This window comes from Uranotaenia lowii, chromosome 2 (genome assembly GCF_029784155.1).
Source record: "Uranotaenia lowii strain MFRU-FL chromosome 2, ASM2978415v1, whole genome shotgun sequence".
In the NCBI taxonomy this organism is placed as follows: domain Eukaryota; kingdom Metazoa; phylum Arthropoda; class Insecta; order Diptera; family Culicidae; genus Uranotaenia; species Uranotaenia lowii.
The window spans coordinates 118,962,560-118,974,763 of record NC_073692.1 but is presented as its reverse complement, the minus strand read 5'-3'; the positions used below and the strand labels follow the sequence as shown (position 1 = coordinate 118,974,763).

The 12,204-nt window shown below is 43.1% G+C and overlaps 2 protein-coding genes across 2 annotated transcripts; one reads left to right on the top strand and one right to left on the bottom strand.

The window, feature by feature from the left end:
* The first annotated feature begins 929 nt into the window (after positions 1–929).
* On the top strand, positions 930–6,775 carry LOC129741808 (uncharacterized). Its single transcript, XM_055733599.1, has 2 exons — positions 930–1,100; positions 1,181–6,775. The coding sequence occupies exons 1-2, from the start codon at positions 930–932 to the stop codon at positions 6,773–6,775; spliced, it is 5,766 nt and encodes a 1,921-aa protein (XP_055589574.1).
* A 673-nt stretch (positions 6,776–7,448) lies between these two features.
* LOC129745578 (equilibrative nucleoside transporter 1-like) lies at positions 7,449–11,625 on the bottom strand. Its single transcript, XM_055738726.1, has 4 exons — positions 10,831–11,625; positions 10,424–10,715; positions 8,106–8,653; positions 7,449–8,045 (listed from the first exon to the last, which is right to left on the bottom strand). The coding sequence occupies exons 1-4, from the start codon at positions 11,128–11,130 to the stop codon at positions 7,731–7,733; spliced, it is 1,455 nt and encodes a 484-aa protein (XP_055594701.1). The 5' UTR covers positions 11,131–11,625; the 3' UTR covers positions 7,449–7,730.
* Between the last annotated feature and the right edge of the window lie 579 nt (positions 11,626–12,204).

Here is a 12,204-nt window from a genome sequence, read left to right as displayed (position 1 = left end):
CTTTTATTTGAAAAGTTACCTCGACTTTGCCTTTGTTTTTCAATGGTTTAACTAATCTTTTAAAATTTAATAGAAAATCTGAATATGCCTTGAGTTCTGCACTTTTCGATTGTGTCATTACTTTTAATTTTCAATAGAACATAATTTCAAAAAAAAGAAAAAAAGAAGTAGTTTTGACACCAATTACTTTTAACAATTTTTATCGCACCCTGTCTGATGTACATCACATTTACCATGCAATATTTGTATCATTTATCGAGATACAAGAATAAAAAATTATACTGCTGTAATCTTCAGAATTATATTCAAAGCAACCGTGTTGCGTGGGATTATAGCCCACAGATTGGGTTTCCAGTTTGAGCGTGTAGGAAAAAAGCGGTAAACGTCAGACGAAAAATAACGTATTTTTATTGGATTTCTGGATCTCGTCACAACGTGTTTTGCAAACGTTTACTAAGTTCCAAGTGCTTTAGCTTTTCGCGAATTTGTAGTGGATAATATTAGGTTTCTGATATCTCCAAGTAAGTTTAAGCTTTTTATATAATCGCCTTCAGTACTAATTGAAAGGTTTTCCTAAATCTAGCGATTTGTCGCTCGAAGTTGACGAAGAGCGTTCTCGTTGAACATTCCGGTTTCTAGGGCCAATTACACTGTGATTCAGCTCAAGTTGCCCCGTTTCCATGTAAGTTTTTTTTTTATAGAATTGGAATATTTGTTAATCTAAAAATCTTATCAGACGCTAGGCAATCTGTATCCGGAACGCCGGAACGTAGCACTCGAGTACAGACGAGTTAAGAAAGGGAACTATTTGTAAGTAACCGAATTTGTTTTTGTTGTACCTCAATTTTAAATAAAAATGCCTTTGCAGTTGAGTCCTGTCGAGGACGGACTACAGAAAAACCCAAACAAGCTCAAAAATAACCTGCGGAATGAGTGCTACGGATTCCAATCAACATAACCTGCAAATTTCATCCCAGCATAATTGCATAGGATGCACGCAGCCGGATGAAATCCAGGATATGGTGGCATGTGACGAGTGCTCCCAGTGGTGGCATTATAATTGCGCCGGAGTATCGTCAAATCGTTCCGTTGTGCCCAATGTACCGGAAAATCCAGGAAAACGAATACTTCTTCGTTCCATACAATGCGATCCACTTCCTCAAAACATTCAACATCTTAGCTGGCCCGGCTCCGGTTGCAACAGCTGGAGGAGCAAAAACAGTTGGAAGATAGATTGAGGAAAGAAAAGGCAGAGCAAGCAGAGAAGGATCGATTACTCCTAGCAGAACAAGCCGAAAAAGATCGCTTCTATCTGGCGGAAAAGCACCAACTACAATTGGAATTGCTGGGCGAAGAATCTCAAGCAGGAAGCGAACGTAGTTTCGAGTCACGGGAGCAGCTGACCGAAAAGTGGATCCAAAGTCAGGACATCGGTAATGAAAACCTGTTGGCTTCATCCACTCCTGTAGCGGCCCCGGTACATACTGGTGCGGTGCCGAAAATCTTACAGCTGCCAGCGATAGAGGAGGAATATTGTAGACCGGAAGATTCACGAATAGTCCAAGGAAGGCGACCAGAGGCAGCAACTAACAAGAAAGGCAGCATAGGTTACGCTAAACTTCCCCCAGCAGTACTGGGCACAAGGGAGTCTAGTTTTTCCCGGAATTGTTGGCCAAATTCTGATGTTCAGCGTCGATCGTCGCATCCATTCAGTATGACAGTGGATCAAAATCCCCAGCCGAGATTTTCTTATGCAGAACTATCAGAGCCGGTAGATGTTTCCGGAGGTTCGTGGTGTCGAGAAAATAATCCCCCTCCAAATTCTCCACCTCTGCTCAACAATCAACTCGTTCAGCAGCAGCCTGTACTGCTCAATGCCCAGCAACTCGCAGCAAGGCACGTCGTATCCCGGGATTTACCCAGATTTTCGGGTGATCCATTAGAATGGCCGGTGTTCCTTAGCACTTTCGAATCGACCACGGCCATGTGCGGAATTCAACCAGACGAGAACCTGGTTCGCCTTCAAAAGTGCCTGGTAGGAAGTGCGAGAGAAAAAGTTCTGAACCTGCTCACAATTCCATCAGCGGTTCCAGAAATTATTGCTACCCTCAGGGAAGAGTGTGGCCGACCCGATCAATTGATACATTGTATGCTGTCTAAAATTCGCCGTGGCAGTCTGCCAAATGCAAACAAATTGGAAACTCTCGTTAGTTTCGGACGTGAAGTGAGGAATTTGGTGACGTACATTGAAGCCGCTCGTTTACAGTCCCACCTGACTAATCCGGAGCTCCTTTCCGAACTGGTGTTTAAATTGCCTCCAAGTTTACGCCTTGAGTGGGGAAAACTCCTAGAAAACGTTCCGGAGCCGTCGCTAAGGGATTTCTGCAATTATGTGTCATCGCTCAGAACCGCTGCATGCAAAGTCACTCCACCAGCTGACCTCGCAATGGATGGTCAAATTCGAAGAGGAACCCGCAAAGAAAAAGAAACAGGCTTTCTCAATACTCATCAGGAGGTTTTCTCGAAAACGGAGAACACTTTGCCGAAGCAGAAAGGAGATCCCAGACCCTGTTTAGCGTGTGATAGGAAGGGCCACAGGGTCCGCGACTGCGAGAGATTCAAGAAATCTTCTTTGGACGATCGTCTGAAAGTAGTGCAGGAGAAACAACTGTGTCGACGATGCTTGGCACCACACGGCAAGTGGCCGTGTCGAACGAGACAACCCTGCGGTGTGGACGGTTGTCAGGAAATGCACCATATGTTGCTCCATTGTAAGCCATCGCCATCCACCTCGTATGGTGCATCCGGAATTGTAACAACACATCGACACAAACAAAATTCCACGCTTTTCAAAATCATACCGGTTATGCTACATGGGAACGGCAAGTCTTTATTGGTCCACGCATTTCTCGATGATGGGTCCGACTTGACTCTCATCGAAAGCAAAGTCGCCGATGAACTGGGCCTAGACGGAGTAGAAAGACCTCTATGCATAGAGTGGACAGGTAGCGTATCACGGAATGAAGATTCTTCTCGTGTCGTGCAGCTGACGATATCCAAGCCGAAAAGTGAAGAAAGACATGCCCTGACGAATGTGCGCACCGTTCCAGATTTGGGATTACCGAAGCAGTCGTTGAACTACGACCAATTGGCAAAAGATTTCCCCCATCTTCGTGGTTTACCGATTTGCAGCTATACCGATGTTACTCCCAAAATATTGATTGGAGTCGACCATGCAAGACTGAAGTTAACGCTGAAAAGAAGAGAGAGAAGTGCTGGTGAACCCGTGGCAACCAAGACGAGATTAGGCTGGGTTATTTTCGGTGGACAGAGTGCTACGAATAATCTCGCCCGAACCATGGTCCACACCTGCAAGTGCAGCAAAGACGACGAATTACACGATCTTGTCAGAGAGTATCTAGCAGCCGAAAGTATGGGCATTGCCGAACATGCTCCGCCAGAAACCAGCGAAGATCAACGTGCCCGAAGAGTCTTGCAAGAAACTACAAAGCGCACTCCGTCCGGGAAATACGAAACTGGTCTCCTCTGGAAATTCGACGATGTGAGTTTCCCACTCAGTTACTCGATGGCCGAACGTCGCTTACAATGCCTGGAGAGACGTCTTTCAAGAGATCCAGCATTGAAGGAAAACGTGAATCAACAGATCGAAGAATACCAGAAACTTGGCTACGCACATAAGGCAACCGAAAATGAACTCCGAGAACGGGATCCGAACAAGGTGTGGTACTTGCCCATTGGTGTCGTCCAGAACCCCAGAAAGCCTGGCAAAGTCAGGGTCGTCTGGGACGCCGCTGCGTCAGTGAATGGAACATCACTCAATTCAATGCTCCTCAAGGGGCCTGACCTCCTGACGCCCTTGCTGAATGTTCTTTGCCGATTTCGTGAGAGGCAGTACGCAATTGCAGGTGACATCCGCCAGATGTTTCACCAGATTTTGATTCGTGGTGAAGACAAGCAATTCCAGCGTTTTTTGTGGCGTACCGATCCGAAAGCACCTCCTGATGTCTACATTATGGATGTGGCCACGTTTGGAGCGACGTGTTCTCCCTGTTCCGCTCAATATGCGAAGAATCTGAACGCCTCCGAACATCGTGACCGTTATCCAGAAGCAGCAGCCGCCATCGTAGAAGGCACGTATGTCGACGACTTTCTCGATAGCAGAGATTCAGCGAGAGAAGCTGTCGAAATTGCGCAAGGAGTGGTCACAATAAACGGTGCAGCTGGCTTCCAAATCCCGACGTGGCAATCGAATTCCATCGAAGTTCTTCGAGAGATCAGCAACGAAAGCGAAAACTCCACGAAACGTTTTTCTGTGGATAGAATGACAGCAACGGATCGAGTTCTTGGGATGGTTTGGCGGCCAAGCCCAGACGTCTTCGTATTTGAAAATGTATTTCGTGATGATCTTCAGACACTGCTAACCGGACACATCATTCCCACCAAACGTCAAGTTCTTCAGGTGGTAATGAGCCTTTTCGACCCCCTGGGAATAGTTGCAGCCTTCACCATCCACGGAAAAATCCTCATGCAGGATATATGGAGGTCAGGTGTGAATTGGGACGAGTCTATCCGGTTGACGGATTTCGAAAACTGGAAGCGCTGGATAGGAGTGCTTCCCGACTTAGCGAAGGTGACGATTCCAAGATGTTATTTCCCGAACTACGATCCTATTAGCTATGATTCTCTGCAACTGCACATCTTCACAGATGCAAGCGAGACAGCTTACGCTTGTGTGGCATTTTTTAGAATCGTCGATCGAGGATCACCGAGATGCTGTCTAGTAGCTTCGAAGGCGAAAGTTACCTCACTTCGACCACAGTCGATTCCTCGGAACGAGTTGAATGGTGCAGTCATTGGAGCGCGACTAATGGAGTCCATTGTAGACAGTCACCGGTTGAAGATATGCAAGCGATATTTTTGGACCGATTCATCCGTAGTGATTTCGTGGCTTCATGCCGACCCACGAAAGTACCGGCAGTATGTAGGATTCAGAGTTGGTGAAATCTTATCGAAAACTCAAGTCGACGAGTGGCGCTGGATAGCGTCAAAGCTGAACGTTGCGGATGCTGCGACAAAGTGGGGCAGTGGTCCCAATCTCGATCCGGACAACCAGTGGTTCAAAGGGCCCGAATTTTTATACCTACCAGAATCCGAATGGCCGTCACGTAAGTTGAATCTGCCGGAACCAACCGAAGAGGTTAAGAAGGTATGTGTGCATCGAGAAATAGATCAACCCCTTATCCCATACACTACCTTCTCACAATTCGACAAGCTCGTCAAGCACATAGCCTATTTGTTTCATTTTTACCATCGCTGTCGAACCAAAAATAGAACTGAGAGTACCATACTATCTGTATCGCTCGAGCAAAAGGATTTCGAGTCAGCTGAGGTTTCCTTGTGGAAAATGGTTCAAGAACAAGAATTCGGCGATGAACTTATGATTTTGCGAAAGAACATGTATCTTCCTTTTGAGAAGCGCAAACGATTGTTGAGATCAAGTCCTATTTTAAAACTCAACCCGATCCTAGACCCAGAAGGTATTTTGAGAGCCGAAAGCAGAATTGGTTCGGACGCGCTCTACTATCCGTACAACTTTCGTAATCCGATAATTTTGCCGAAGAGCCACCATGTTACGGAGCTACTTCTGATGAAGTATCATCAACGCTTCGGACATGCCAATTCACAAACAGTCCTGAATGAAATACAACAAAAGTTCTATGTGCAAAACCTTCGTACTCTTGTGAAATCCGTGGTCAGAAAATGTATGTGGTGCAGAGTTTATCGGGCCAAGCCAGCTGTACCAAAAATGGCCCCGCTACCTCACCCCCGAATTCGTCCATATGTACGGCCTTTTACGTTCACCGGGGTCGATTACTTCGGACCCTTAGTAGTCAAGCGTGGTCGTAGTAATGTCAAACGTTGGGTGTGTCTGTTCACGTGCTTGACAGTACGCGCCATCCATTTAGAAGTCGCTCACTCATTGTCAACCGAATCGTGCATCCGAGCCATTCGTCGCTTCGTCGCCAAGAGAGGACCGCCACAGCATATCTTTAGCGACAATGGCACGAATTTTCGAGGTGCTGCCAACGAGCTCGCAACGCAGATGAAAGCCATCAATAAGGAGGCCGCCAGAACGTTCACCAACGCAGAAACCGAGTGGCACTTCAACCCGCCTTCCACCCCCCACATGGGTGGGGTGTGGGAAAGAAAAGTCCGTTCAGTGAAGGATGCCTTTAAGGTAGTTGCACCACGGAATCGATTAGACGACGAAGAACTCTTAACGTTTCTGGCTGAGGTCGAGATCATCGTCAATTCGCATCCTCTTACATTTGTGCCACTGGACTCTCCGAATGATCCTGTACTTACTCCTAATTGTTTCCTGCTTATGACATCGAGTGGTTCCTGTGCACCGAAGGTGGAAATTGGTTCGACGAGTAACCTGAAAGCTAATTGGAGAACGATGGAAGAAATTTTAAATCAATTTTGGAAACGCTGGATCGAGGGCTATCTACCAACAATAGCAAGGCGGACCAAATGGTACCATGATGTTCGACCGTTGCAGGAAGGATACCTTGTTGTAATCGTGGACGAGACCGTGAGGAACGGATGGTTACGAGGGCGTGTAAGCCGTTCTTATCCAGGATCTGATGGGCAAGTTAGGAGAGTAGACATAGAAACTAGCTCAGGTGTATTACAGCGAGGAGTTGCCAAGGTAGCACTGTTAGATCTAGATGTGACAGGTAAAACCTACTAGCGTAAGGTGTTACGGGCGGGGGTGTTGCGTGGGATTATAGCCCACAGATTGGGTTTCCAGTTTGAGCGTGTAGGAAAAAAGCGGTAAACGTCAGACGAAAAATAACGTATTTTTATTGGATTTCTGGATCTCGTCACAACGTGTTTTGCAAACGTTTACTAAGTTCCAAGTGCTTTAGCTTTTCGCGAATTTGTAGTGGATAATATTAGGTTTCTGATATCTCCAAGTAAGTTTAAGCTTTTTATATAATCGCCTTCAGTACTAATTGAAAGGTTTTCCTAAATCTAGCGATTTGTCGCTCGAAGTTGACGAAGAGCGTTCTCGTTGAACATTCCGGTTTCTAGGGCCAATTACACTGTGATTCAGCTCAAGTTGCCCCGTTTCCATGTAAGTTTTTTTTTTATAGAATTGGAATATTTGTTAATCTAAACATCTTATCAGACGCTAGGCAATCTGTATCCGGAACGCCGGAACGTAGCACTCGAGTACAGACGAGTTAAGAAAGGGAACTATTTGTAAGTAACCGAATTTGTTTTTGTTGTACCTCAATTTTAAATAAAAATGCCTTTGCAGTTGAGTCCTGTCGAGGACGGACTACAGAAAAACTACCAAACAAACCGCCTAGTTCATTTATAGGAAAACCTGTGATTACCACCGATAAATATAAAGTAGAAACAGAATTTCTCGATATGATGTATACTCGTGTAATATAATATTTGATTTAATATCTTCATCTCATTGCTCGACTAAACCGAGGTAACGAGACTGTACATTCGCTATAAATTAACAACTGACTTCTTACTTCTATAGATAAGTGTGTCATTTGGTCAAATTCGTTCCCGCACCTTGTATCTTAATATGAATATCGCAGATCCGTCGGTTTTCTATTTTTTTTTTCTAGTGGTTACTTACCCATAAACTACGTCGAACGGCAGTATAATATCCAAGCTCTACTTTACTTGATCATTTCGATTATCATAAAACTAACGGTAGAGCCACAGGCCAAGCCAATGCCCAAAAAGGCGGCCATCATCGAGGAAGCCATTTCCTTTTCGGGCTGGTCGACCGTTTTCGGAGCGCCAATCAGGGCCAGGTTGGCAAGATACCCATTGGAGAGCGCGAATCCGGCCATCAACGCGATAAAGATGTAATCCGAGTGTATCATTACCGGGAAACTGTGATGCGGCCTAATGTTGCACAACAAAATGGTCGGCACAAATGCAATTCTTACGATGGACATCAAACTGATGAGGAATGGATTGTGTGAGGGCTGAAAGAGAGATGAACAAATTAGAAATGTGCAATATAAATTGTGAGTTTAATCCCGCACCCATTCGATGAATCCAGCGCAAACTCTTCCGATGTAGTCCCCGGTGTTAAAGAGCAGATAGTTAACTACAGGCAAGAAATAGACATCGTTCCAGGCGTGTCCACGTGTCTGCGATCCGACCAGAATAGTAACAGCAGGGTAAATGGACAGGGTCGTCACAAACACCAACCATTCGGCAAATCCGTAGAGCCATATCTTTTTCAAAACTCCTACAAATGTGGGACTCTGCCGGGGTAATAACTCCCTTGACATTCCGTCCACATCCAGAGAGCTCTTCATGAGCGATTGCGATGCAGTGTGGTATTTAAAGAAGAGCGTTCTGCTCATAATCAGGTACAAGATTAGGGACAGCAGCAGAACAACCGTCCCAATGATGAAGAACACGAAAGCCGTAGCCGTGGCTGGGGCTCCGAAGCTGATGGCGATAACGTCGGCGAGGGCCGTGAAAATGCCTCCCAATGCTTGTCCACTGACGACTGCGGACATGTAGTCCGACGAGAATTGACCGGCGATACCGAAAATCCCACCGGACATGATGGCAGAAAACGCTGGAATAGAGATTTTTTTGAAAGGTTAATTTAACAGTTAAATCGAGGATGATAAAATTTCAATCAATTGCTTATACAGTCAATTAATTTGAATGTGGCGTTTTCCTTCAATTTATAATGTCTCTCGTTTAAGGCACATTTTTCGCAGACTGTGCACTTAGCACTTGAATTGGATTACATCTTTTTGAAAAACAAGCGATTTTGGTGTTGTTGTCTACCGCTACCTAATTGAGACTTTGGTATCTGCGAGGTTTTTAGTCTCGAGTATCGTGTATACTTTCCGCTCATGTTGCTCATAGGTTATGGCTATATAAATCATTATTTGGTAACTTTTGTCAAATTTGTTCTGGCATGGAATTTGTTTTAGCCTGGATGGATATGTTACCTTAACCATGACAAACAGCCTTGCATGTTGAAAAAAAAACCAAGACGATATTAAAACTCCAATCAAAAAAGTTATTTGGAAATAGATGCTTAAAAACAAAAAAAAAGTTGATTTCAAACATGTGCATTCTTCCAAAATTTGAAGTTTGTATGAACGACTATTTTGAAAAGGTTTTCTGAACATTTCAGTTAGCTGTAAGTTTTTCTGAAAATTCAAACATTATTTTGTATTTTAAACTTTGATACAAAATTTAAAAAAAAATCTAAATCATTCAAAGGTATATAAATATAAAAACTGCCAAAAAAATCAATTGCATGGGGATGAATAAATCAATTTTTTTTTTGCGTTTAAATAGCTCGGGAAGCTAACGCTGGAAATGAAAATTAGAGATAGTTTGGAGAAGGAAATTTTAAAGTTTAGAGTAGGCAGCGTAGAATAGTAAGCGATCATGAGACGTTGGTTAGACCAACCCCTCCTGATACCAGTTGGAGGAAGGACAAGGGTGGGTTCGAGACTGGCCTCTACTTACTCCCTAAGCATCTCACCTGTCTGCAACTTATGGGATTCGAATCCAAAAGTTTTTCTTGCCGATACCGGGAATCGAACCCAGTACGCCTGGGTTACCCGACTCGCGCCAGTCTATCCACTAGACCACATCAGCGCTACATTATTTTGTATTTTAAACTTTGATACAAAATTAAAAAAAAATCTAAATCATCAAAGGTATATAAATATGAAAACTGCCAAAAAAATCAATTGCATGGGGATGAAAAAACCAATTGGTTTAAAATCCCAAAAAAAAGAAAAAAAATAAAAAAAAACAATTGTATTGCACTTTCATCCGTTTTTCTACAAAATATCTAGAGGCTTGAAGTTTTTTCATGATGTATTGTATTGAATAGTATGCGAAAATCGGTCCAGTAATTGCTGAGATTTAATTTGGGAGATCTAGCTTTAAACCTATCTACATGTTACCGAAACAAATGTTGGACCCAAGTTGATTTTAAGATTTTGATGCTAAGATTTTGAGCATTTTATATCCATTTTTTATTTATTTTTAAGTAATTAAGAAATCACAGCTAAAAATGTGAGCTTTAAATGCTTTAAATGTTAAACTTTATTGAAAAATCTATAGACAAACATGAAAGCTGTATTTTAAATAAACGTGTCTTTCTTGACAAAATTTATAAACAAAATCGTTACGATTCTATTCTACGTTATATTCTATGTTTGATTTTGATTGCTGTTCAACCGATATTTTGTTGATAAGACGAACAGTCTCATATGACTGCATGAGTCATGCATGCCCGTTGTTTGTTGATATAAACAATTAACCCTGGCCAATGAAGGTCCCTTAGAAGATACACAAAAGCGCTCAAACTTACCGTTAACTACCACAACGGAAATCATGGTGACGAGGAAAAATGTATCCTGCCACTGGTCGGTGTCAATCTGGGCCAGGGCCGTGGTTCCAACGAAGATGACTAACATCATGATCAGTGAGCCCACCATCCGGACTGGCAACGATATCATATGGCCGAAGCAGGCGTTCAGCACCAGAAATAGGGTGGTGGGAATCGAGGCCGCTATGCTGAGATCCGACTGGAACTCTAACTGCCGGGGGGTGAGAATCGAGGTATCGTTGCTGGAGACATTACGGAATTTGTAGTGCCAGTACTGAATAAGAGAAGTAAGAAAAGAAAAAGGGATTAGAATATTTATTTGATTTGGAAATTCTTATCTATCTCTAGGTGGGGTTGTGATTTAGTTTGGATAATATTTGCTCTTATACCTCCTCAGCAGTAACGAAGAAATTCCAAGGCAGTAGGGTTGTCATCCCCAAAAGGTAGAATACTGCATAGGTAAAGTTGTATTTATCGATGGGTGCTATCCGATGGCTGCCATCTTCCGTTCTCCGGGTGCCACTCCGCGTGCCCACGATTGCCGTCGATGGAATGTTATTGATCGAACCAGCATTTATCGAGCCCGCATAGTTGCTCTCATCGTAAAAGGTCGCTTCACTGTCATCTTCCTCATCCTGATGCTGGTTCTGCAAAAGTGGCCTTCGACTGCTGCAGATTGCATAATCCATGTTGGTTTCGGTGGTATCCACTTTGTGCAGCGGGTTTCGGCAGCTTCCGATTTCGAGGATGAAAATAACGCACTGACGAAGCGCTTCTCGATTGATAATCGCTCACGCCTAACAAACAGAGGAACATACACGACGTACTGTGGACGGATAACAACAAACAGCCATCCGATCTAATCAGGAACGACGCCCCAAAACAATCGACACGAGCATCGTTGCTTGCTGATAAGGGAAAGGAACCAGTTACGACGGAGAACTGCAAAATTGTAGGTCAAGTTGATGATGCTGGCTGGGCCTCTAAATGCAAATGTTTAGGATGGATGGATGCAGTTCAACCCGCTCGCTGTTGTCTTTCACTACTTCTCTTATCGATTCATGTCTTTTGGTACAACACACACTTGATAGATTTAACTGCGTTTTCTAACAACAAAGCACTTACTATTCTGCTTCTAGTTGAATGAAAATCCTAAGCAAAACTCAGCTGACTGACTCATAAATGCGAAACAGGCAGGCAGAAAATAACGAAAAATGAGCAGCGAATAAACTTTTCTCTTTTGTCGTCCATGAAATACGCAACTGATTTTTTAAGAGAAGCTTTAAAATAAAAAATATAATATTCAATTATATAAGTTTTGTTACAAATCATTGTTAGTTTTAGAAAATTTCAAATGGTAAATAAATCATTCGTATTTTATAGACGACTCCCTCAAAATTTGTTTACAAAATTTCCATGTTCTCTTTGATCGATTATTCTCTTCTCACAGTTTTCGTCTTGTAATAGGACGCGTCGAATGCAGGAATCAAAAATTATCTTACAAAGTATAATTTTCTGGGATGAATTATTACAATAATAAATGTACATAATTGTTTATTGTTTATTGTTTATTGAAAATAATATCATCTGACATAGGTGTCTTAATGATCTTAATACTATTTGTACATAACAAGATTCTTAGTTTCGTAATTGTTCGCTCAAATCAGATTCAATCCGACGTCTAAAGATTGAAATGGATACATTAAAGTCAAAGTGTGTAAAATGGCGTAAAAAGCAAGTTATTGCGGAACGTAGAGGATCAT